The sequence below is a fragment of the Erpetoichthys calabaricus genome, chromosome 14 (genome assembly GCF_900747795.2).
Source record: "Erpetoichthys calabaricus chromosome 14, fErpCal1.3, whole genome shotgun sequence".
Taxonomy (NCBI): domain Eukaryota; kingdom Metazoa; phylum Chordata; class Cladistia; order Polypteriformes; family Polypteridae; genus Erpetoichthys; species Erpetoichthys calabaricus.
In genome coordinates, this window is record NC_041407.2 from 31,128,144 (window position 1) to 31,153,081 (window position 24,938).

General features: G+C 37.4%; 2 protein-coding genes across 3 annotated transcripts; both read left to right on the forward strand.

Moving 5' to 3' along the window:
• The first annotated feature begins 1,077 nt into the window (after positions 1-1,077).
• Positions 1,078-17,401, forward strand: LOC114664887 (uncharacterized). Of its 2 annotated transcripts, none has more exons than XM_028819183.2 (4): positions 1,078-1,640; positions 14,656-14,821; positions 15,276-15,426; positions 15,584-17,401. In XM_028819183.2, the coding sequence occupies exons 2-4, from the start codon at positions 14,804-14,806 to the stop codon at positions 17,209-17,211; spliced, it is 1,797 nt and encodes a 598-aa protein (XP_028675016.2). In that variant the 5' UTR covers positions 1,078-1,640; positions 14,656-14,803; the 3' UTR covers positions 17,212-17,401. The 2 variants fall into 2 exon arrangements, with proteins under 2 accessions (XP_028675016.2, XP_028675017.2); XM_028819184.2 differs by having other exon boundaries at positions 1,078-1,492.
• Positions 17,402-18,464: 1,063 nt separating this feature from the next.
• Positions 18,465-21,493, forward strand: LOC114664888 (uncharacterized). The gene is made up of 9 exons (XM_051918938.1): positions 18,465-18,471; positions 18,619-18,723; positions 18,810-18,950; positions 19,148-19,780; positions 19,866-19,945; positions 20,076-20,176; positions 20,301-20,420; positions 20,495-20,684; positions 20,969-21,493. The coding sequence occupies exons 1-6, from the start codon at positions 18,465-18,467 to the stop codon at positions 20,121-20,123; spliced, it is 1,014 nt and encodes a 337-aa protein (XP_051774898.1). The 3' UTR covers positions 20,124-20,176; positions 20,301-20,420; positions 20,495-20,684; positions 20,969-21,493.
• The last annotated feature ends 3,445 nt before the right edge of the window (positions 21,494-24,938 follow it).

Genomic DNA, 24,938 nt, shown 5'->3' on the forward strand with positions numbered 1-24,938 from the left:
AACAGTGAAGGCATTTGGAGAAGAGGAGTCTTCCGAGAAGTGTTTATGGGATAATTACTGTGAGACTTGAACCGCGAGTGTCTATTGCTCTTTCGTGAAGTCTAGAATGGCCCACCAAACCCTGGGAATGATGTGTTTGGTTTAATTTCAAAACCAGTCATGCCTGCTTTAAATCGAACCCAAATATATGCTTGTGGCTGTTTCATTTCACCAGCAGGATGAGGCTAAAGGGGGCTGTTTTGTTTCGCCGGTATATTGAAAAACCTGGTTCTTATGTTAATGGGGACAGTATTATATGTGGCTGCCAACAACTTGGCTCCACACTTTCTAAGTAATTCCAGGAATCCTTTAATGTACAATGTCACCCTCTTCCAGGGTGGCTGCATTGTAGCAAACCCCCCAGTGTATCTCTTCATTTTTGTGCCTGTTTTTTTTTGTGTCTTTTGTTCTTAAATCGTGTAAAATCATTTCTTTTGTTTTATTTTAATAGTTTGTATTTATTTCTATAAAATAATTTATAATATTTGAGAAAGTTTTTTCTTTTGTAATCCAAAAGGGACACTTACGCTCTACCTGCACGGGAATCCCTAGGTGTGTGGCCGGCATTGTTCATTTATAGCCTGGACATGCTGCTATCACATGAGACCAGCTACCTGTTACTCTCCATGTACTACTAATATACTGGATGAATTAAAAGCTTTGAAATCCAGAAAGCGAGGAAAGAGAGGTAAACTTCAAGTACGTCAAAGACAGATGTTTTAAAACACCTTTGCCAACTATCATCATAAGCAATTCACAGTCTTTGGGGAATAAACTGGACAGCATCTGCACTACACCTCCACAAGTATCTGTAGAAAGCTGTCTGATGTGATTGTTTAAGAATACCAAGCTTCTGGTAAGCTGACGGGTGTTGGGGTCTGCCTTTACATTAACAAAAGGTGGTGCAATAATATCACTGTAAAAGAGTGCATTTGCACACCGTATATTGAACTACTCACCTTCGGACTTTGCCCATGCTATCTACCACAAGAGTTTAATCAATTATTTGTGACAGTAGTTTGCATACTGCCGCATACTGATGTGGGAGCTGCAGCTGAAACAACTCTTGAAACTGTTCAGAAACTAAAGACCAAATCACCTGGCTCTTTCAATTTTGTGATGGGTGATTTTAATTTATGCAATCTGAAATCAGTATTACCACATTACCATCAGTATGTGAATATTAATACTAGAGGGGAAAAAACACTAGACATGTGTTATGGAAACGTCCCTAACGCCTACATATCGCATTTTAAAGCAGCCCTGGGTGCGTCTGACCACGTCGTTGTTCACCTGCTACCAAAGTACAAACAGAAACTGACACAAGAAAAAACAACCATACGAAAAACAAAACTGGTGCAAGGACAGTACAGAGGAACTGAAGGAATACTTCTCCTATACTGATTGGGATATCCTGATATCCTCACAGTCACTGAATGAGGCCACTTTCACTGTAAGTGAATATATGAAATTCTGTGAATCTATGATCATTAAGGAAAAAACTGTCAAGGTGTACCCCAACATTAAGCCATGGATCACTAAAGAGGTTAAAGCACTACAATTGGAAAAACAACATGCTCAACAAGAAAATAAGATATACAGTAAGTAAATTTTACAGCAAAGGATTTATAGGTTAATTAAACAAAATAAAAAGATAAATTGGAAAAAAATTAAGAGGTGGTTAAATGATAACAATCACAAGCAGGTTTGGAAAGGCCTTAAAACAGTCACAGGGCTGGGCTCTAAAAAGAGTGTGAATTTTCTATTTGACAAAGACCAGAATTTTTTAGCAGATGAACTTAATAACTTTTTTACCAGATTTGAAAGAAGCGGTTTCAGCACCCAAAATGCAGAAGTAAAGGAGATGATTTATAAAAACACCAGGAATTCTTCTGTGAATGGGTTCAGTTTTTCTGAAGTGGAGAAAGGTTTGTGGCGATCTAAAACAAACAGGGCAGTGGGGCCAGACGGCATATCAGGTTGGCTCTTAAAGTCCTGCTTTACGCAGCTCTCTCTAGTTTCTCAGAGGACAATGCTAAAGAAACTGTAAAACATCTCAACTGATGACAAATGTAGAACTTAACTTTAGTAAATCAGGAAGGATAGTCACTTTGAAAACCCACACAAATTGCTCCAGAAGGTCCTTTCTTCTTAGTGTCATAAGACTTTTTAATAAGGAATATTGGAGAAAATGATTAAGATTTGAAATATGCACTATCAAACTGCCTTTCCTTAACCTATCTTGTCTCTATTTGTTTCGTTTTATTTCTTTCTGTCTTGTTATTAGATGCAATTGAGAAGGCAAATTTAATGTTTTCTTCTGTAAACTTGACTAAATAAAGAAACACTGAATCTAGATTTTGTCTGGCAAATTGTGAAAATATACAGACCTGTGATGTCTGAAGTGGGACTTTTCCTCTGAGAACACCAGAGTTGTTTGATAATGCTATAAATGTGTTTAAGCAAAATGTACTGCCGTGTGTTGATGGTGTAAAATAAGGCTGTCCTTAAAATAGGCTGGTACACTTTCATGCTTGTAAAGGCTTTCCACCTGATTTTCTATGTGATGTATTGTAAGGAACTGTACCTGTAGAGCTAAGTCTGTCTTTCAGACTTGATTTCAAAAAACGTTTTGACATTGAACATGCAAAAAATAAATAGACAAGTGCAGGCCAAGATTCATTTAGTAAGAGAGGAGAACAATGTATAGTCAAGATGGTTTAAATAGAGATAACAGTTTTATGCCTGGATATTTAGAAATGTTTACATCTCTCAGACTGTCCCAGACAGCCTGTCTACAGATCAACATTGTATTGAAAAACGCATCAGAAACTTCAAAAGACTTTGTTGAACGGTTATCTTATCAAAACTATACATTGTTCTCCTCTCTTGCTAAATAAATCTTAGCCTGGAGAGGTCTATTAATTTTTTACATCTAAGATGTCTCACTTAAAGGTTTTCCAATGCTATATCTGTCCTAGTGTCTACATAAGCACAGGGAATTCCAGTTTCTCTATTACATCTTGCCTGAAGAAGGAGTCTGAGTTGCCTCGAAAGCTTGTATATTGTAATCTTTCTAGTTAGCCAATAAAAGGTGTCATTTTGCTCGACTTCCCACTACATCCATAATGGCTAACATGGTAAAACACCCTAGTACTACTTAACATTGAATGAACTTAATAGTAGAATACAATGATTTCCTTTTAAATTTGCTGACAAACAAAATCATCCTCAGAGAATACCATCAACTTTTTGACAAAGTATAACTATATGTGGTAATGGGCATGAAAACTGTACCCTTATATTGTTCCTTCCAGAAGGTGATCAAACATGGGAAATAGTTCTTCAGCTAAAAGACTTAGTTGAATTGTTATCTACCACCTCTTTCTCTTCAGAAACTCTCTGTTGTTTGCAATCTAACATTTCTGATCATAGGCAGTTGCTTTTGGAGGTGCTCCCTAATATCAAGTTGTGTGCTAAACATCACTTTCTGGAGCACTGTCCTGAACTTACATATAAAGAAGTTTGCACCCCTAATTGACCTTTTCACAATTAGATTTGAAGCAAAACATTTTATTTCATTTTTTTAAGATAGTTTATAATGCCCGCAACTTCAAAAGTACTTTGTTTACCCTGTCCACAAGACACCAGCTTATGATGGCATAATATCTTGAAATACCAAACATTTTCAAACCAGAAGTTTAGACTGGGAAGGTGCCTGCTGTGCACCTACACATTTTAGATGGTAATATCAGACAGGCCGTTCTTAGTAGGTTTAGTGACGTTTATACTGCTGGGTTTACTTCCACTGCTAATGTAAATGGAACTAAATATTCTAAATGAATGTGTCTTTCTGTTGGAAGCACAAGTGGACTTCCAGATTTTGCAAATTGTAATTTAATAGATGTCAAAGATCTTCCAAAAGAGCGGATGACTTAAAAGGTTTTGTTTACCCCTTCTGAATCAGTCTGCTCAGATTCAACTTTGGATAGCAGCAGCCTGTCATCTTCCTGTAGTGGAGAGTCTGTAAATTGGCCTGATTTTTTGAAATTCCATGTTTCTTTCATGACATTGAACTCCAGCTAAAGCAGGAAAATGATGCTTATGTTAAAGATGGATCTGTAAAGGTGATTTCCATGGGTGTTAAAAGTGATATACTTGACAAACTAGCAGATTTAACATCAAAGATTACTGCCAAGCAAATATCAGTATGATAATGTCACTAAAGCTCTTGTTGAAAAGCAACCTTTTCTCAAGGAAAAGGATGGCATTGCTTGGTGTATAGCCAGAAATTTAAGATGGGCAATTACCACCAGAGTGTGAGGGCTGCTGGATGCCCAGAGATTTCTGTAATCAAAAGGAAAAGAGCAGATTATAAAGGCAAGTGTGTAAAGGAATCCAAAATGGTTGAACTATGTTATTTGCCAGATCCACCCGAAGGACAGAGTGTAGAGGACATGGAGAAGAAGCAGAAGCTTATTGTGACTGAAATGCAGAAATAAAATCCTGATCTACAGCATGTGGATGAAGTGATGATCTGCATATTTTCACAGAATAAGAAGGGAATAGTTGTTGGTGATGGCCAGCAATGTTAACTGAGAGACAGGTAACTGACCGCACACCAGGCCTAATTATAAAAAAAGTCCTCAACATGTTTAAATGTTTGAGGTGCAGGTGTGTTGTCATCTAAGTTATCTCACATTAAATTCTCTCTCTCTCAGATAAGTGCAGAGTTTAAGGTTTAAGGTTTAAGGTTTCTGGTTTCTTTATTTAGTCATGTTTACACAAGAAAACATGGAATTTGCCTTCTCAGTTGCATCTAATAACAGACAGAATGAAATAAAACAGACAAATAGAAACAAGAAAGGTTAAGGTAAGGCAGTTAGATAATACATATTTACACCAAAAAAAAAAGTTACAGGATATATATCAAAACCTTGATCATTATCTCCGATATTTCTTATTTGAAAAGTCGTATGGCACTAGGAAGAAAGGAGTTTCTGGAGCGATTTGTGTGGGTTATCCTTCCTGATTTACTGAACTTTAGTCCTACATGTAATGGATGTCTGTCATCAGTTGAGATGATTTCCAGTTTCTTTAACATTGCCCTCTGACACACACTAGACAAATCATCTACATCAGTCCCAGTAACTTTAGCTGCATACTTCATAATCTGCTGGAGCATTTTGAGTTTTGATTTGTCAGACTATTAATACTAGAATTACCGGAGCCTACGAGAAAACTCGTAAATCCGGCCCACCTTAAATCCGTTCGCACCTCTCCGTCAGCATCTTTTGTCCTGTAAATGTGCCGATAAAGACAAGCAGCAAGCAGCCTGCTATTCCATTCCCCACAGCTGCAGAACGTGCACAAAGTTCCCCCAGCTCATGCCTTGATTGATCATCTGGGAGTGAAGTGCTGGAGTTTTAGAGGGGAAATAATAGATTGTTATTTGGTACAAATGCATTTCATGCGTGTTCCATTTCTACAGTAATCTGTATAAACACATTGTTAAAACAGAAACTTTTTCATATTTTAGTAATAAATGTTACAAAATGTTGGCATAAACTATAGAATGTGTGAAACCTGAAGTCCAAAGATCAAATAAACAATTTCATAAAAGGTTCAAGGACGATACAACAACTTTCGTGGTGTAGCGGTAAGATTTGCTGACCTGTAATCATGAGTCCCCGGTTCGATCCAAACTGCCTCCTACTGTATATTTGCCGTTTTCAGTAGTAAGTTGCTCTTATTGTTAATATTATACAGTAAACACATACATTTGGTTTGCGCCTATAACAGCTGCTGTACATTTATAGGACTTGTAAAAGTTACCATTTTTTTCACTTGTATTACCTCAGTCACGACCACAATGCATACTACCGCCTATACCCCCCCTAATCAGGGATCTAACGCTGTTATTTTTTATCTGAAACTGGGAATAACTGTAGATGTGAGTGGTGTTTTGAAGCAATGGAACTGGACTTTCTCTAATCTGGATGGATAAAAGACATAGGTATACATGATATTTGGAATAACTCGTTTTATGACCTGTATAGTACATTTCAAAAAACATCGTGGCACAGCAGGCCTGCTGCGCTCTGATTGGCTGAGCAGTCTGTGTCAACTGTCCATGACTGGCCCCCATGGGAGTCTTGATTAAACATCAGCAAATCTTACCGCTACGCCATGGAAGCTGTTGTATCATCCTTGAATCTTTTCTGAAAGTGTTTGATCTTTGGACTTCACACATTCTATAGTTTATGCCTACATTTTGTAACATTTATTACTAAAATATGAAAAAGTTTCTGTTTTAACAATGTGTTTACACAGATTACTGTAGAAACAGAACACACATGAAATGCATGTGTTCCAAATAATGATCTGTTATTTCCGCTCTAAAACTCCAGCACTTCACTCCCAAATAATCAATCAAGGCATGAGCTGGGAGAACATTGTGTACGTTCTGTGACGGAGGGGGGATGGAATAGCAGGCTGCTTCCTGCTTGTCTTATTTGGCACATTTACAGGACAAAAGACGCTGACGGAGAGGTGCGAACAGATTTAAGATGAGCCGGATTTACGAGTTTTCTCGTAGGCTCTGGTAATTCTACTGTTAAACCAGGCAATGAAACTGAAAGTGATCACAGACTGGATCACACATAGTTTAAATAGTTTTGAGTTTATGGAAGAGAAATAAGTGCTGGTTGTATTTACAGAATAATTTTTTTGTATTTGTATTCCATTAAGATTGTTATCTAGGTAAGTTCCTAAATATTTATATTCAGTCACTATTTCTACCTCCTCTCCCCGAACTACAATAGGTGAACATACAGATTTCTGTCTCTTAAAATCAAATACCATTTCTTTGGTCTTTTTTACATTCAGAGAGAGAGAGTTTTTATTGTACCAGTTTACCATACAGTCCACTTGATTTAGATAGTGGCTTTCATCCTCCCCAGATATGCGTCCTATGATCATGGTGTCATCTGCATACTTGATAATGGAGCATTGGTCATTATTCTGTCTCAGGTCACTTGTGTACAGAGTAAACAGCGATGGTGATAAGACACACCCCTGCAGACTTCCTGTGTTTGAATGAATGACTATTGAAAAAGTGTCCTGTACTTTAACTGTCCGTGAACGATTTAAAAGAAAGTTCTGAATCCATAGTGTAATAAATAGGTTTACATTCATACTGTTCAATTTCCCAATCAGTATATGAAGCTGTATGGTATTGAACGCTGAAGAAAAATCCAAAAATAGTGCTCTGACATATGAACCAGGCTGATCAAGAAAGGTGTAGATTTGATGTAAGATAACAAGCAGAGCATCTTCAACACTTCTGTTTGCACAATAAGCAAATTGATTGTTGTCTTTAAAAGACTTTGTCTCTGTCTTTAAAATGTTTTTCACCAAATGTTCAAAGCATTTCATTGGAATAGATGTACAGTAAGTGCCACTGGTCTGTAGTCATTTAAACAGCTTGGCTTAGAAACCTTAGATACAGGGGTAATTATTGATTGTTTCCACAGATTAGGAACAATACCACAGTTCAGAGGCTGAAATCACTTGTTTCAAATCTGGCAAAAAAGTTATTTAGTTCATCTGCTAAAAGCTTGTGGTCTTGTGGTCATGGAGAGATGCACTGAGAGGTCTGCTACAGTGCAGCGACCGGAAATCAAGAGGATCAACACTATGGACCTTTTGCAGTCATTTTTTGAAGGATTAGATGTCTTGGTCCTAAGACTTCTTGAAATGTATAAAGCAGAAGCAATGTCTGGCAGAAAGCTATCACTCAAAAGTACTGTGTAGTGTCTTGAGGAAGATGTAAGCAATAAAAGTAATCAGTGTACAGATACAATGTTATCATTTATTGTGCAAATTTGCACTATTCCTTTGTCTGATTTTGTTTCCTCTGGTAGGGAAAGAGCAGAACTGCACTGCTTGGTCTACCATACTACCATACTACTCACCTGAAGATCCATCAGACATTATCAAGATTGTGATATATTAAAATCCAACCATCCATCCATTTTCTAACCCACTATATCCTAACACAGGGTCACGGGGGTCTGCTGGAGCCAATCCCAGCCAGCACAGGGCGCAAGGCAGGAACAAATCCCAGGCAGGGCTCCAGCTCACCGCAGGGCACACACACCCACCCACACACTAGGGACAATTTAGGATCGACAATGCACCTAACCTGCATGTCTTTGGACTGTGGGAGGAAACTGCAGCACCCAGAGGAAACCCATGCACCCACATGCAAACTCCACGCAGGGAGGACCCGGGAAGCAAACCCAGGTCTCCTTACTGCGAGGCAGCAGCGCTACCACTGTGCCACCATGCCGCCGATGTATTAAAATGATTCTTTTAATTCTTTACTTCTTGAGTGATATAATTACAGTTTAAGTAGCCATTCATTTTTTAACAACTAATATATTTGATCTGTTAAATGCTGTGATAGTTATGCATCCTGTAAAATACTTAAGAAATAGGCTTTTTTTAACACAGCCTTCAAATTGTGCCAAACGGCTTTGCCATGTTAATGCGCATTATCTGCTGTTTAATCTTGAATATCCACAAAAGATAAAATACACATCTGAGTTTCTGCAGAGAGTGGTTATGAAGAGTAAGTCGGAACAGGGCTCTGCACGGATACATGGACTGAGAAATAAACTGCTGAGGTATGGAGTGTAGACACTGATGCGAAAACAAATCATAATTTCCTTTAGAATGAAAAACACAATTAATGTGTTGGAACCTAATTTTAAATTCTTTTTGTATTGAATTTTAAGAAAGAGAGAAAATTTCTTGGATTTCTTTCTTTTTTTACTTTCTTGTTGCAAACATGTGAAGATTGTGAAGCATTATTGTTTAAGAAGTGGTGGAAATTTGTTGCCAAGCTGTCGCCAAGTATACGTGTTTAGTATTCATTCATATTCATATCATGTTGTTTAAATAACCAATTGCAGTTAGTTTTAATTTAACATTATTTGTATCTGCAAGACATTATCTCACACACTGATGATGCACTTGCCACATGCTATTCCTATCAATGCATAAGCACGTTCAGGTTTAGAAAGCATCTCATAAAGGTGCATCTCAAAAAATTTGAATATCATTGAAAAGTTAATTTATTTCAGTAATTCAATTCAAAAAGTGAAACTCATATATTATATAGATTCATTACACACAGAGTGAATATATTTCAAGCATTTATTTCTTTTCATTTTGCTGATTATTCCTCTCAGTTAACAAATTTCCCTTTATGTAAAACCCTGTACTATATATTTTATTATTAAAAATCAATAACCAATGATGCTTAAGTTGGACTGACTATCCTTAAATTGGACTGGTAATATAAGTGCTAATGTGATGATTGTCACCAATGTAATACTAAATATAGTAGTCATGTGTTAGATTCTGATTAACTACAGGAGGTGGGTAGTGGGCACAGTCCTAAATTACAAACAAACATTAATTCTTAAAAGTAACTGTTGTCCTCTCACACCAAGTATCAATGGGACTATATAATGAGGTCATTCTAAAAGTATTTACACTAGATGCTGACCATGTTATGCTAATCACACTTTCTAAACTACTTGCTATTATTCCGATTGTACAATTTAAATCCAAAACAATTTAAATTCATACATTATTTCCATTAGTAAAACAACAGTTCAATAACTACACGTTGCTCATGAAAAGCGTTCATTTGCTGTGTTGCGCTTACAGATAATTAACTTTTCCTCCTATATCATCTATCATTCCATGGTTCAAATGCTCTTTGAAAGAGGTTATTGCATAAAAATAGATATTAAGTTGTAACAAAATTCTCTCTATGGGGGGGATTTAATATGATACAGTAGTCAGGTCTTGGGGTCTAATACCCCAAAGCAAAGCAGCTCTTTGTTGAAGTGAAAGTCAACAACCAGTTCCTTGGTTTTGCCGATGTTAAGATGCAGACAATTCTCTTTGTACCAAGAAAATAACTTTACCACCTGATGTCTACACTCTGTTTCATCTGAATGATAAGTTTCATTATACATATCTAAGTTATGCCTCTTTAATTTATTATTTTTTAATACTAATTCAATTAACATATACAGTACACTTTTGCCTTAAGCTTTAGAATTTTAACAAAGTGTCTGGAATCTTTCATTAGAAAATCAAATTGTAGGAAGTAACATTAAACCTTCCATCAGTTATGCAATCACGTAAGCATTAACATTCTATTTCACGCTTAAAATATACAAATTACTTATATCACAAGTGGTGGACAGAAAAACAAATCAATATATCACATTCATCAAAAGCCTTAAAATTCAAAATCTATTTGTACTTAAAATGCCTTTAGGGTATCGTGCATCACACCATTTCATATTGAGAAAGGAGGTTCTACTCCTTTGTTAGTTAAACATTATAGTACATTAAACTAATAAAAAATATTTTCAAACTTTGATTTATTTTACCCATAACTTCATGTTAAGGCTAGATAATGCAAGCTATTTCATTGCTATCGTCTGAGATTTTCCTTGCATTTTGTTCTGAATTGTTGGTTCTGTAGAAAAAGCACAGTCTACCTTTTCTCTTAGTTAAAATGTTTCTCTTGCATTATTAATACACTACCCTTATTGGTACAGTATGGAACAGTATCTGGACTGGAAGCCAGTGCTTATCATCAACTTCCTTGCTGTCTTAGGGAATGCCTAATTTTACTCTAAAATTGCTAAAAAAAAACTCCTTCAATAGGCAGCATGGTGGTGCAATGGTAGTGCTGCTGCCTCACAATAAGGACACTAAGGTTCATGTTCTGCGTCCTCCCCATATCAGGAACTTGTATGTTCTCCCCATGTCTGTGTGGGTTTCCTTCAGGTGTTCCGGTTTCCTCCCACAGTCCAAACATATGCATGTTAGATGAATTGGCGATGCTAAATTGGCCCTAGAGAGTGTGTGTGTGTGCGCGTGTATGTGTGTTTGTTTGCCTTACAATGGACTGGCGGCCCTGTCCAGAGTCTTTTCGTGCCTTGTCCCTTGTGCTAGCTAAGACAGGCTCCAGCAGACCCCTGTAACCCTGTTCAGGACTAAGTGGGTTAGAAAATGACTGACCTCTTTCTATTTAAAGCATGATGCCAGTACTCATTATACTAGATCTGGAGACTTTCCATTGCATCCACTAATCATACACATTGCATTCAGCCTGAATTCAAAGCTCTTTTAATTCACACAAACAATATACATGTTTGCAGTTTTGTGCATACATTTAATCAACGGGTTCATCCTTTTAAACAACACCACATATTCCACATAACCTTCTTTTAATGCACTTCAGTCACAGAGATCCCTTTCAGATACTGCATAACATACACAAAGTCACTTAAACTGTCTTTAACACATTTAAACTCGTTAAAGCTACAGTATATGTTTACTAGCATTCACTATTTAGAGCATTTACAAACTCTGCCTCTCATGCTTACATTTACTTTCTCTCAATTCGCTGCACGTTAAGATGTTTATTTACTTTCACAATGTGTTTGGAAACAAATCAATGCACAAAAAGAAACTGAAAGAAACAAACTGTAAAGACGAACAAGTTAACTACTTTACATTTACACTCTTCTCTCACTTTACAGTTCAGGACACACACCTGACTGCCTCTGATGATGCATCCCCTGATCACTACTGTGAACTACAAAATAGGGAGCACAAAAACAGTATCTACTGAAAACAAAATATAATACAGCTCAACTCCACACAGTGCTGGGGGGTATTTTTCGTACGTGGATTACTCGTTTAGCCGGATGTAATTGTTGACGATTTGGCCTGATCCTGGATCTGTCGGTTTTTCGAAACTCTTACTGGATGTGTTGTCATAACAGCACATCCAAATCCTCAAACCTGCTCAGAGCAGGTTTGTTCGATGTAAACAAGGATTAGCTCACAAACGTAATCAGTGTCTGTGCATAGAATTATTTCAGTCATGGCTTCACTGTTCATGAATGAGCAACCAATTGATATCGGTGAGCAAATTAGAAGAAGAGAATTTCATATAGAGAGGGTTTTGCGCGATCGGCAAGATCCTTTATTGCTCCCGGAGGAAATTCTTTTCGAAAGATACCACATTAGCCGAGGGGGAATGTTGTACCTCAAAAATTAGCACCTTATATTCGAAGTCTAACTAAGCGAAGTCGTGCTCTCACAACCACACAGATAGTATGCATTGCTTTGAGGTTTTTTGCAAACGGCACTTTTTTATATACTGTATGTGATGCGGAAAATCTATCTAAAAGTGCAGTTTGCCAGGCAATTCGTAAAGTCTGTTTGGCTCTGAAATATTTCCTTTGGGTTTTCATAGTGTTTCCTGGACACCTGCGTGTGCAGACAATAAAAGAGGCGTTTCATGCCATTGTAGGTAGGTAATACACAGGCAAAAACACCCACATCTCACAATCAGCCTAACATTCTCATTATTCAGGATTTCCAAATGTGATTGGGGTACATGGGACTGATCAGAGTGGAGTTTGATCAAACATTATTTGGAAAATGTACCTCTCCTCCTGATGAATAATCAGACACAGTGTCTTCATGAAATATTTGACCTTCTTCAATATCTCGTTGGTCAGACACACGTTCTAGGGATCTGACATTCCCTGCAACTGACCCAACAAAAAAAAGAGGGCTATAGGGAACATACCTATGGCACACATTGAGGACAAATATATGCAATGACCATCCTTTACCTGAACTGAAGTGACCACTGCATCCTGCCACTGGTTCTGAGGAGGAGCTTTGCCCTGGAATGCCCTCAGAAACAGGGCGATGGGCGTTTTGCTGGATAGCCAACTCTTCTGCAGGGGTTAGGTCTGGACCGCGTGGACCTCCACTTGTTTTTTGCTTGTCTGCCTTCTTATTATCTTTAAAATTAATGTTTTTTATATTATATATGATTATTTATGTCAACAATTCTTTAAATAGTTATATACCAATATTTACCAGTTTGAAGTACATTCTTGTACCTCACTTTAACCTGTTCCCATGTTCTCCTTGTGCTCACGTTTGATCTGGAATTATGACATATTAAATAATAATTAATCTGACACATAGGAAATAAAACGCTGCGTTCAGTAAATACAATGCACACTAAGTAAATACAATGCACACTACTTAGCGTTTAATTTGTCGGCCACTTTTTGCCAGCTGTCTTTTCTGGTCTGGGCTGCTTTTGCAGTGTTACCCCTTGTGCATATTAAATCTTGAAATTCTTCATGTCCTTCGAATAAAAGGTCTTGCTCCGCTTGTGTGAAAAAAAATGCGCCCGTTCTTTTGTCATTTTGCTATAGCCTATCAAAGACTTGCTGATCATGTTTTCTAGACTCAATATATATGGGCTTTTCAATCAGCGCGGGTACGCGCATTCATCTCGGATGATTAGATCCAGCTAAACTAATCTACTACACGGCTGCGTTTGAAAAACTGACTTATCCCAGATGAGTTTGACCGGCATTAACTCATCCAAGATGAGGCATCTGATCTCGGATGATTTAAGCGACGTATGGAAAATACCCCCCAGGTTGCTGGATCAGGGAAACTCTAGTGGCCAACCAAATCAGCAATAACAAGGAAAAAAATCCATCAACTATCAAACCACATGGCAAGAAACCACGGTAAGGTAGCATTCAGGAAAACCATTGCCGACACAGAGAGAACATACAACCTCTACACAGAAAACATCCAAGCTTGATTGAACCTTTATTTCTTATTGCTGGGTAGCAGTGCTAATCACTGTGCCACCATACCACCCCTCTTTAAAAGTTCCTAAGTTACCTAAAAACTCAGGTTCAAACTATTTAAAACAATATCAGTATCCTATATATGTATAAGTATAAGTAAGTGTCCTTTACTTTTGGATCCTATTTAATTAGTAAGCTGATACACAAAACTATTATTATCTATGCACAATAACACTTTCTGCACTTCACAAAGGATCACAGTACTGTATATTCAGCCACAAGCGCGTGCGCACACACACACACATACACACATACTGTACATACACACCACACCACATACACATTCACACACCAGAAGCATTTTTGTTCTTAAAAGAAATTGTCTCCTTTGTATTTTATAACTATCAAAAAAACATTTTTCCTTAAATCTTGATCAGAGTTTGAAGGAAAGCTTGCGACACCCCATATTGTGGAAAACGGGAGGACAACAGTCTACACTCTCGGTGTCTAGTACCGTATTAAAGACCGAGCATGAACAGGATGGTGGTATAAGACGTGGACACAAAAGGGTTGGGTTTTGCAAATACAAAGTGAGGTTTTATTTACAGGTGCACATAAAGAAAAATAATATCCTGCGGAATATACAGTATATCTAAATACACAGTCCAATACCACAAAGGACACACAAAAACAATTATGAAACGGAGCCCAAAAATGATTGTATGCACTATTTACAGTGCTGACTGAAAAGTCTCAAATGAAAAATAAAAATGCACAAAAACTCGAGAAACGTATATATACACAAAAATAAAGTTGTCCTTCTCCACAGTAATCCAAGTCAGGAAGAATGCCAATAATATCCAATTGTATCCGGCTGCAGGTCGCAGACTTGGCCTTCCACGCCCCCGGCCTTCCATGCCCCCGGCCTTCCACAGCTGCACGCCCATGACATCACATGGTATTAAGAACAGAAAGAGAAGAGCAGTTGTACAGTTTTTCGAAAAGGAGCTGAAAACGTTTACGGAATAATGGCACAACAAAATCAGGTATGGACTCACATAATAAAAAGCTTGGTATGTTTATAGAAAATTCAGAGCCATTAAACAAAACTAATGTACAATTATAAATAGCGTATGCTACGAATCCAAGTGTTTTGTGTTTATTGTCATTATAACATTGGCTAGATGTCCTATTTTAAAACATATCGCTTTCATTAATTCTTTTCCTTTCATGTATTATTTGTTTTAAAGAGTCATGTCTTACTGTCTGTCTTTGGCAGTATTAACGTTTTAACTTATTTATGTGATGTTATGTAATGTATGTGCAGTGTTAGTGTACAATAATGAGAGGTATATGTGTATTGTCTTCATTAACGTTTGTTAGATATTTAACTTGAATTTTCTGTAGTTGAAGTGTTAAGTTAGCTATATATTTATAAAAGAACGATAGCGCTTTCTGCCAAATTAGAATTACATATTATTATTGTCTTGATTTCCACAGCCACATTTCTCCGTTTACGGAGAGAATATAAAACCAACACAGATTAAATATCACAATATGTACAAGTGCCCACTTTGCAAAAAGAAAGGAGACTATAGCATCATGCAGTCTCACCTTCAGAGCCATGAAGACCATGTTGTAAATTATGCAGGTAATTATGCCAGTTGTGTATGCAAGTGTGTTTAATTTAAAAAATGGCGATAGGCTACTTTACTTGCAAGCAATATTGATTGTTAGATGTTTGAATTAGAGCTTTTCAAATAAAGTTTCAAGAGCTGAACTAATCCTGCATTTCCATTGTTTGGCAGGTTTTACTATCTACAGATGCAACACAGGGTGTGTCACAAGTGGCCATTTCCATTGTTGTTTGTGTTTAAAAGTCATTGTCAAAAGACAAAGGTTTTTAACTCACTTACAAAAATGTCAAAAATTGGTCACACCCATGCCCACTAGAGAGACTGCCCCCGCTGTGCCCGCCAGAGAGACTGCCCCCACTGTGCCTGAGAGAGATTCTGCCCCCGCTGTGCCTGCCAGAGAGACTTCTCCCACTGTGCCCACCAGAGAGACTGCCCCCACTGTGCCCACCAGAGAGACTATCCCAGCTGCGCCCACCAGAGAGAATATCCCCAGTACTTCTCCCAAAGAGACTGTGCCCTCCATTGCTACAATCAATGTCAGTTCAGCAGCGCCTGTCACTAGTTTTAGAGGATCACAAATTCTGCAACATGCAAAACAGAAGAAGATATTTTGTTCCTTTTGTAATTTGAGGTTGTACAAAAAAAATCTCAAGTTACATATAAAAAGACAACGTTCCTCAACAAACATTGAAATAAATGAATATAACAGGCTTCCTTCGGTTTGTATTGATTCTAGAAGGGGCATTTTTGCAGTGGCAAAAACTTCCACTGGACCTAGACACCCCATTTATGTTCAAAAGTGCACATGGGGAGCTAAACATGTTGTGATCTGCGAGTTAGAGAAATGCAAACGAGCATCAGAATTTTCTCAAAGGAGTGGATTCATGGGATTTGAATGCTTCCATCTGAGGTCTTTGGCCTTCTCTCCAGTTACTGCTATGCCAGACATTACACTTCAGGAAGAAGTATTAACTAGAATGATACAAGCAAAACGGTTTGGTAAAGAGACAATGAAAACATGTTTACATCGTAAACAGATGGCAGAAACACAGCAGACGCCATTAAGTAAAGAGATTTCTCTTGGAGAAGAAAAATCACAAATATATCTATCAGTGTTTGAACCACGTATGATACAAGCAAAATGGCTTGGTAAAGAGACAATGAAAACATGTTTACATCGTAAACAGATGGCAGAAACACAGCAGACGCCATTAAGTAAAGAGATTTCTCTTGGAGAAGAAAAATCACAAATATATCTATCAGTGTTTGAACCACGTATATCATTCAGGTCTCGTTTGGGGAGGGTGATGGTTCATTATAACAAGAAATGGAATACCTGGCACTGTGCCTCTTGCAAGCCTGTATCTTCATGTATACACAAGGCTATATCTAAATGGCATTTATTTCAAACACGCCCTGAACACTTTAAAAAAGTTAAGACAATAGGAAATGATGTTTTTGACTTTGTCACCATTTACAGTGGCTCCTATGATTCTGAACAACAGTCATGTGATGTTTGCTATCCTCCTAGAGGCCATTTACTTGTGAGACTTGTGCAGTACATTCAGAGGAATAAAACAATCCCAGATGTTTTGCCTTGGGAAGTTTGTGCCACACCAAAAATGGGTGACTTCCCAATGCACTTGATTCCATATGAGACATTTTGTGCCCACTGCCCTGGGAAGGTTCCTTTGTCTGATCCAATTCCTATTACCCATAAAGGAAAGGTCATCATGTTCTCTGGTATTGTGACAGGTTTGTCATATTATGTTGTAAACAGTTTTTTGTCAAATATGTAAGTATTTTTTAAGTATTATTTGTATTCTGTTGTCTTTGATCTCTTAAAATAAGATTTCTTATTTATTTGATGTGATGTGCAAAACTATAGCACCTCCATGTGTACAGCTACCTATCAAGCTTATTCATATTGTAGTTTTACAGTGACTTTGAGTACTGAGAAAAGCGCTATATAAATGTAATGAATTATCATTATTATTATTATTATTATTATTGTTATGTTGAATTATTTCTGCCTGCTTTTCTTTTCTTTTTTTTTTTTTAGATGTTTCCACATATTACAGACAATGTGGACTTTGTGACAGTTTCTTCTGTTATCAAGAATGGAAAGATGGCTTACATAATTTTGATGACCATATCATTATGGGCATCCATCTGTGTCTTTTTTTGAGTAATTCAATTCAGGTACTTTACCAATCTAAATAAAGGCATTCATCTGAGTAGATTTTACCAGGTAGAGTCAAGTACACAGAAGATTTTAAAAATAATAAAAACCAAAACCATATAGTCAAAACACATTATAACTTAGTTTTACATTCTTAATGTAATGGAAATCCTTTCCTGTGTTGATCACTTACTGTGATTACTCCCTCACTCACCTGTGCTGTCCACCTGGCAATGTATACTAGACATTGTACTTAATCAGTATAAGACAGGAAGCAGATAAATTATGGATGGAAACAAAGACACATTATTTGCAATTATACCTTTACCCATAATTGTAACTTGAATGGTTTATTACAAGTGCACTCCACTTGGACCCATAAATGCACTGGGCCAAAATCAATGGGGCCCATGTACTTTTTTATTCACATAGATGGAGTGTCCAATTTAATATCAACCTTGGATGATTTTATGAGTACAAAATTGTTTTATTTTTATTATTTTTCTCATAGCAATGTAATAAAGATATATGTAATTTACCATTACATTAGTATTTCATACTGGGAATGCTGTCTGTATGTACATTGTGACTGCTGAATTTTAGAAACGTTTCTCAAATATATATATATATTCTTGTCTTAGTGCCTGAACATGTTTTTTTCTCCACATTTAGAGTCACACAGCTGTTGAAAGGGTCATAAGCAGCCTTGAAAAAACTAATGAAGTGCCCTACCCAAGTCATAATGCCATATTGCATGCATACCTACATTTTGAGGCACTGATGTCCCATGATTATAATTTCTCTTGTGTGCACTGTGGGCATCATCCTCCTATTGTTATCATGGACTTACACAAAAAGGGTGTCTTTAAAATGGCTGGTAAGGACTTCCTGAGTACATGCATGCCTGGTGGAGCCGTTCTTTGCAGAGGACAGCAGGACTTCAGTCCCAGAGTTTCTGTGCTCGAGGGATAGTGTGGCAATAAACAACAAAGAGCCATTATAATAAAAATCTTTTTTTTTTCAGCAAGTGACGTGAAAGAACCCCCACTAGATTTTAAAGAGGAGGTGGATATGGAAGACTATTGGAAGTCCGTGGAAAGAGAAATTCTTGGTAGAGGCTTTGTGAAATGTAAGCTCATGACATTTTTACTTGTGAACAGCTGCCTGAATGTAATTTGAAAGGGTTGATTTTAAAGTCTTTTTCCTTTGTTCCAGGCAACTGTGATAGTCCTTTTGTCATTTTGCGAAGTTACCATCAGTGGGCACCCTGGATAGGACCCCAAACCAGAGCAAGTCACATTGTTGCTAACACAGAGTATGCTAAAGTACATGTGTCAAATAAGTCCCAAGATGAAGGTGACATTGATATTACAGAGGAGCGTCTCACAAATGAAGTCATGAATTTAAAGGTAAATTACTATACACAACAGTATGAGGAGTTTTTGTTATTAGAGGTTTGTTAATATGTCTTGTTTTTGGTGTTAAAAGTTATTTATATCTGATGATTTTATATACAGCAATACTTATGTTGATTCTGTTTTATGTTTGAAAAGGTGGCTGGGCAGTGATCATATGTCCATGTGGAGTAGTCTATTCTGTTAAATTCAACATCAGGGCAGAAAGTCCAAGAGACTATGCTGATATGTTGCTGTCCTGGATGCATATTCCAAATGTGGTTGTTTATGACTTTGCCAGGGGTTTGGTAAACCACTGCAAGTTGCGGGAGCCAGAGAAACCTTTATTTAATCCAAATGAAGGACGACTAGCAGAGGCAACCTGTGACAACATTGAAATGACAGTTAAAGAAAACTTAAAAATAAATTTGCCTTGGCTCAATGCTAAAAAAGTCACACCTGATTCAAATGGTCATCCTGTCACAGGATCTGCTGAGCACTATGCTCTGTATGATACATTCCACCAATACAACACAAAGGACGAGAAGAATGTGCTGAGAAGAATTTCATTGGTTCCAGAATTGCAAGGGTGGATAAATTCTCAGAGGGCAGAGCAGCTTTTTGCAGAGATGCGGAAAAACAATTATTTTCTGAATATGCTCTCTCCGTCTGCTCATGTGTTCCTGATGAGATCCATTATACATCAACACAATCAGAAGGCACTGGCTGAGCTGAGAAAGATTTGTCCAGGGAGTAAAATTACCTTCGATTCTACTGGAAAGGCAGTTCTAGGTATCTATCTATCTATCTGTTATGTCATGTTCAAAAATATTGTATTGAAATGTCTCCTCTTTTACTGGAAAAAACTGTTTTGCAGCTCTGCAAGCAGCTTCTTTAGCTCCTTCTCCTCCACCTCCATCAGCTGTTCATCAAGCAATCACATCCCCAGTGCATTCAGTAAGTCACCCAGGAACATTTCAAGCAGCCTGTCCAGCCGCTGCAGTCGCATTTAATGGTGAAAATGACAAATTTGTGAGTGTAAGTGTGTGTTGCAACCTAAACTAATACTGTTTTGTGTGTATTCCAGGTCAATGTGGAATTCATTGTGAAGTTCTCACAAGTCTGCAGAATGTGAAAGCAAACAGAATATCTTGGGGATTTATGTTACACCCCATGCAGGAGAAAATGGTATGTACTTGAAGCATGCTATGCCACAGCATATGCGTAATATTAAGATGTGGGCAGTTTATGTTAAAGGAAATTTGTATGTTTAATGGAAATTGTACAATGGTCATTTGCTATTTTGCGACAGATCAGGTTTGTAATGGATACCAAACTGTCACAGACTGAGAGACTTTTGGAAGTGGGAGGAGTCTGGTTGACAAGATCAGATTTTAAGACAATTGGACCAGAATCTTGGATGGAATCCACTGTAAGTTGTCAAGCAATTACTGCATTATATGGCATGTTATAAATAATTCTTAACATTTAGCTTCTGTTTTATAGATTGATAATGCATGCTTACACTTCTGCAGTGGGTTGGCACCCTGCCCGGGATTGGTTCCTGCCTTGTGCCCTGTGTTGGCTGGGATTGGCTCCAGCAGACCCCCGTGACCCTGTGTTCGGATTCAGCGGGTTGGACAATGGATGGATGGATGGATGCTTACACTTGGTGCAACAAATTTCGAGTCTAAAGGTATGTTCCTGCTGTTAATGAATATACACTTCCACTGAGGATGGTGAAATATTTCTATTTTTGATGTTTGTACTGATATTTTGATATACAGAAGAAACTAAATTTATACATTTAGGTTTTGAATTGTTCTGTGCAGGGGAAAGATATTTACATGGGAGATTTGTATGTCACTGCCACTTGGGGGCCTCCAAGAAATCTTGATCCATTGCAAAGTTTATTTCATATATAATGAGACCATTATTTTTGCAATATTCAAAGTACTAACCAATTTGTTCTCATTTTAGGCCAATTCTCACATGAAGGATGCACTAGTAATACCAATTTGGACTCCTTCAAGACATTACAGACTATAGTTTTAATTTCTATTTAAGCTTTATGATGACCATTTACAGATTTTTTTTCCATAAATATTACAGCAACACAAAATTCTTCAGCATCTTCTGGAGGCGGAGAAGTGGTGTACTGAGAATAATTCTGTCTTCAAAGGGCAAGTCTCACTCCCTTCATTACTCTCAATGGAGAAGGACGACATAGAGGAGGCCCTTCAAAAATTTGATTTGTTAACTGAATTTCCAGAAGAAGAGGAGGGGGAATATGTCCTTGAACCATTTACCTTCCTTTTTTCAGATATGGAAGATATGCATCTGTTTTTAGATAATATGAGAGGAAAAAGAAAAATTACTGTGTTTTGTAAGAAAATGTAACATGAACGTACATGTCCCTCATTGTTCTATTACCTATAATTCTAGTTCTTTTTTTATATTTTAACTTTTTGCTAATAAATGTTGCAAACCAGCTTCATTTTTAAACTATTGTCTCAGACCTGCATTTATTATTGTTATGCATTAAAATAATGTTTTTAAGGCAAGGCAAATTTTATTTATAAACAGCATTTTCAACAGCCAAAACTGAACTGAAATGCTGTACAAAAAAAATGGTAAAAGAAGCAGTTTAAATATACAGTATGCACACATCACATAACTGCAAGAATAACCATTACATAAAAGATAAACTCTAAATGTCCACAGTCATACATACATATTGTATTTATAATCATGCATATACATGACCTAACTTATACAAATATAATGTCAGCGTCTTACAGGGTCAAGTGCTAGTGAGAAGAAATAAGACTTCATTGACTTTGACTTAAAATGATCAGTATTGGAGTAGATCTAACATAATAAGGCAAGCCATTCCAGAGAAAAGGATATTTCTTGTATCTGAATGGAGGCATCTTAACCAAAAGTTTAAAACATGTTTTTACACTCTGTAAAAATTCATATATAACCATAATAAATTGTTTAAGGGTAACCAAGATTTAATTCAGGGTAACCAAGATTTAATTCATTCATTCATTGTTTAAACCACTCAGTCCTGAACAGGGTCACCGTGTAGGCTGCTGAAGCCTATCTAAGCCAGTATAGGGTGCAAGGCAGGAACAAACCCTTGTCAGGGAGCCCTTGCATTGCAGGGCGGACATACACACACCAAACACACACTAGTGCCAATTTTTAGCAACGCCAATACACCTAACCTTTACGTCTGAGCAGGGCCGGAATTTTCCTATAGGCTAACTAGGCTTCAGCCTAGGGCCTCAAGATCAAGAGGGGCCTACATTCAAATTGTTAGCAAAATTTTATTATCTCTCATGTAATTTACAAACTTAAAAATGGAAGGTGAAAGGGCCTCATAAGTGGAATAGTCTAGGGCCTCTTTTCATATAAATCCGGCCCTGCGTCTGAGGAAGAAAACCAGAGCACCAGGAGGAAACCATGCAGACACGAGGAGAACATGCTGAATCCACTCAGGGAGAACCAGAGACGTAAACCTGGTCTCCTCTTTGCTAGCCAGCAGCGATGCCACCAACGGTTTTCAAAATACAGAATCATTTAATAAATGTTGGTACTTCAAGTATTAAACACCTTACTCACTCATGATATAATTTTAAAACTATTTACCAAAACATGCATTTATTTTTATGCAGTATGTCTCTGACGCTCCTTTAATATTCACAGGGAAAGCAATTATGCATTAAAGTTAAAAACCAGGAAAACGTCTGAAAGTTTAACAACACCACTTGAAATTTATCAGTATTGTAACTGCAGTGTAGAATAAAATTAAGAAAACACATTTCAAGACAGACAATGGAGGGTGAAGGTCCCCACATATGCTGTATTATTTTAAACATTGTACAATACAAACAATTTTAGAAGCGTTTTTGTTTTTGTTTTCTTTTACATGGCTTTGATCATCACTCATTTTGCAACATAATAAATTAATGTCATTAACGGAACTTTCCGTTTTATTTAAGGAGGTTCCAGAAATAATGTAACAATAATTTCAAGTATTTTAAATGATAGAATTCACTATGCATATTTAGTATGGTGTTTCCTTAATCTAAAAAAATATGTCCTCTTTCTTTAACTATCGAACCTTGAATCGTGTTATGAAATTGATTTTTTTCAATCTAAAAAGAACTACAACAATAATAATATAAACAGAAACTCGGATTCTGGTCTCATGATCGGACGAAGGCATATTAATAACGATTTTATCATCTTTTAGGGTTACAGGATTAATCCACGTTACTTTCTTGCAAGTAAATCAATGTGTCAGAGGACAGACGCTAAATGTTGGGGGCGTGTCGTGGAAGGCCGGGGGCGTGGAAGGCCAAGTCTGCGACCTGCAGCTGGACCCTTCTCATAATATCCACTCTAGAGACCGGAAATTCCCATTTGTCGTCGGCGTCGCGCCGGCCAATTAAGCTGTAGAACGTCATCCTTCTACGTGCACGCGTCTCCGAGGAGTGGCTTCTCCTGCACCGCAAAATTCCTATAAAAATGCAATCTGCTTGCGGGCGCGTGCATATCTGACAGATACTATCTGTGTCGGCATTTTCAACGCGGTCTGCGCTTCTTTAAAAAAAAAAAAAAAAAAAAAAAAAAAAAATAATTTATGTTTTCTGTTTCTCCTCTTCACTTGGGCTACCGCCCAGACAGCAACCTGTACGGGATCCCTTTTATTAGCTGTGGCAGGCCGAAACTAAGATGCTTCGGTCTGTCTTTTGCTCTTTCAGTGCTAGGAGGTCGTGGGCGACGGACAATGCCATCCCGGCCGGACAATGGTAGAGCCGTCTTTCCATTTTCCAAACCTGGCGCGACGCTCTCCAGAAGCCGCGCATATCGTCAACAAAGACGCTCCACTGCACTTTCTAAATGGACTAAAAGGCAAGCTTTATTTCGTTATACTTTATTTTTTCATTTTCTCCCAAACTAATGCCCCTCTCTCAAAACTGCAGAGGACACAAATCTATTTAATAGCTGATAATGCCAGTGAAGCACCTTACAACAAAGATGTTTTGCACATTTATAAATATTTGTATAAGTAAAAGTGGAGACGTTTTCATTATACCAAATATTACACATCTTCAAAATAATTTTTTTTATCCAAGTTAATTCAGAGCTCTGGAAATTGATCTCAAGAAATTTCTAATTTTGTGAGTGCAATATTTTTTTGCAAATGCTTGTAATAATCAGTTTAATACTAGTACATTTCAGACAAAAAAAGTCCCACTTCACATATCATTTCTTAGGCATAATATCACATTTTCAGACACACTGAGCATTCTTTTAACACATTTAATCATACACATTTTTTCCCCAAACATGTCAACCCTATGAAACAACTAAAACAGCATTTTCACCTTTAATTCTTTTCAAAAGTGTTCCCAGTCTCTCTCGCGTACTCTTTTCTTGCTTGTGCAACTTCGCAGTGTGTTCAGTTCTGTTTAAGTGTTAGGTTAGTAGCATTCTGCTCTTTCCTGACTAGCAATTACATCAATTTCAGTAGCTCCTGGTATTGTCATTACGGAGATGTTTTACTTTCATTTTCAATGTTCATACTCTATTAACATTGGGTACTATCCTTCTCAAGTAGTACTCTGGGCAGCCCATAATTTCCTGATTGAACTTGAACTATGGGTTCACTGTTTCCAGTTTTGGGATAATTGTCCCTCTATTCTGAGCTGGCTGATTACAGCCTTGTTGATATGATTTCACTGACAATTCTTTCTGATTTGTCCTGGCTGACCACATCCCCAACACAACCTGGCTGAATTTTTTGGTGTCACTTTGTTTACACCTTTTTTACTTTTCGACTGTTCCTTATCTGAGTTTAGTTGCGGGACATATACAAATGCTCTAATCCATATCCCTCCACCCTCATGCATGTCGGGAAGGTTAGCCATCAGGT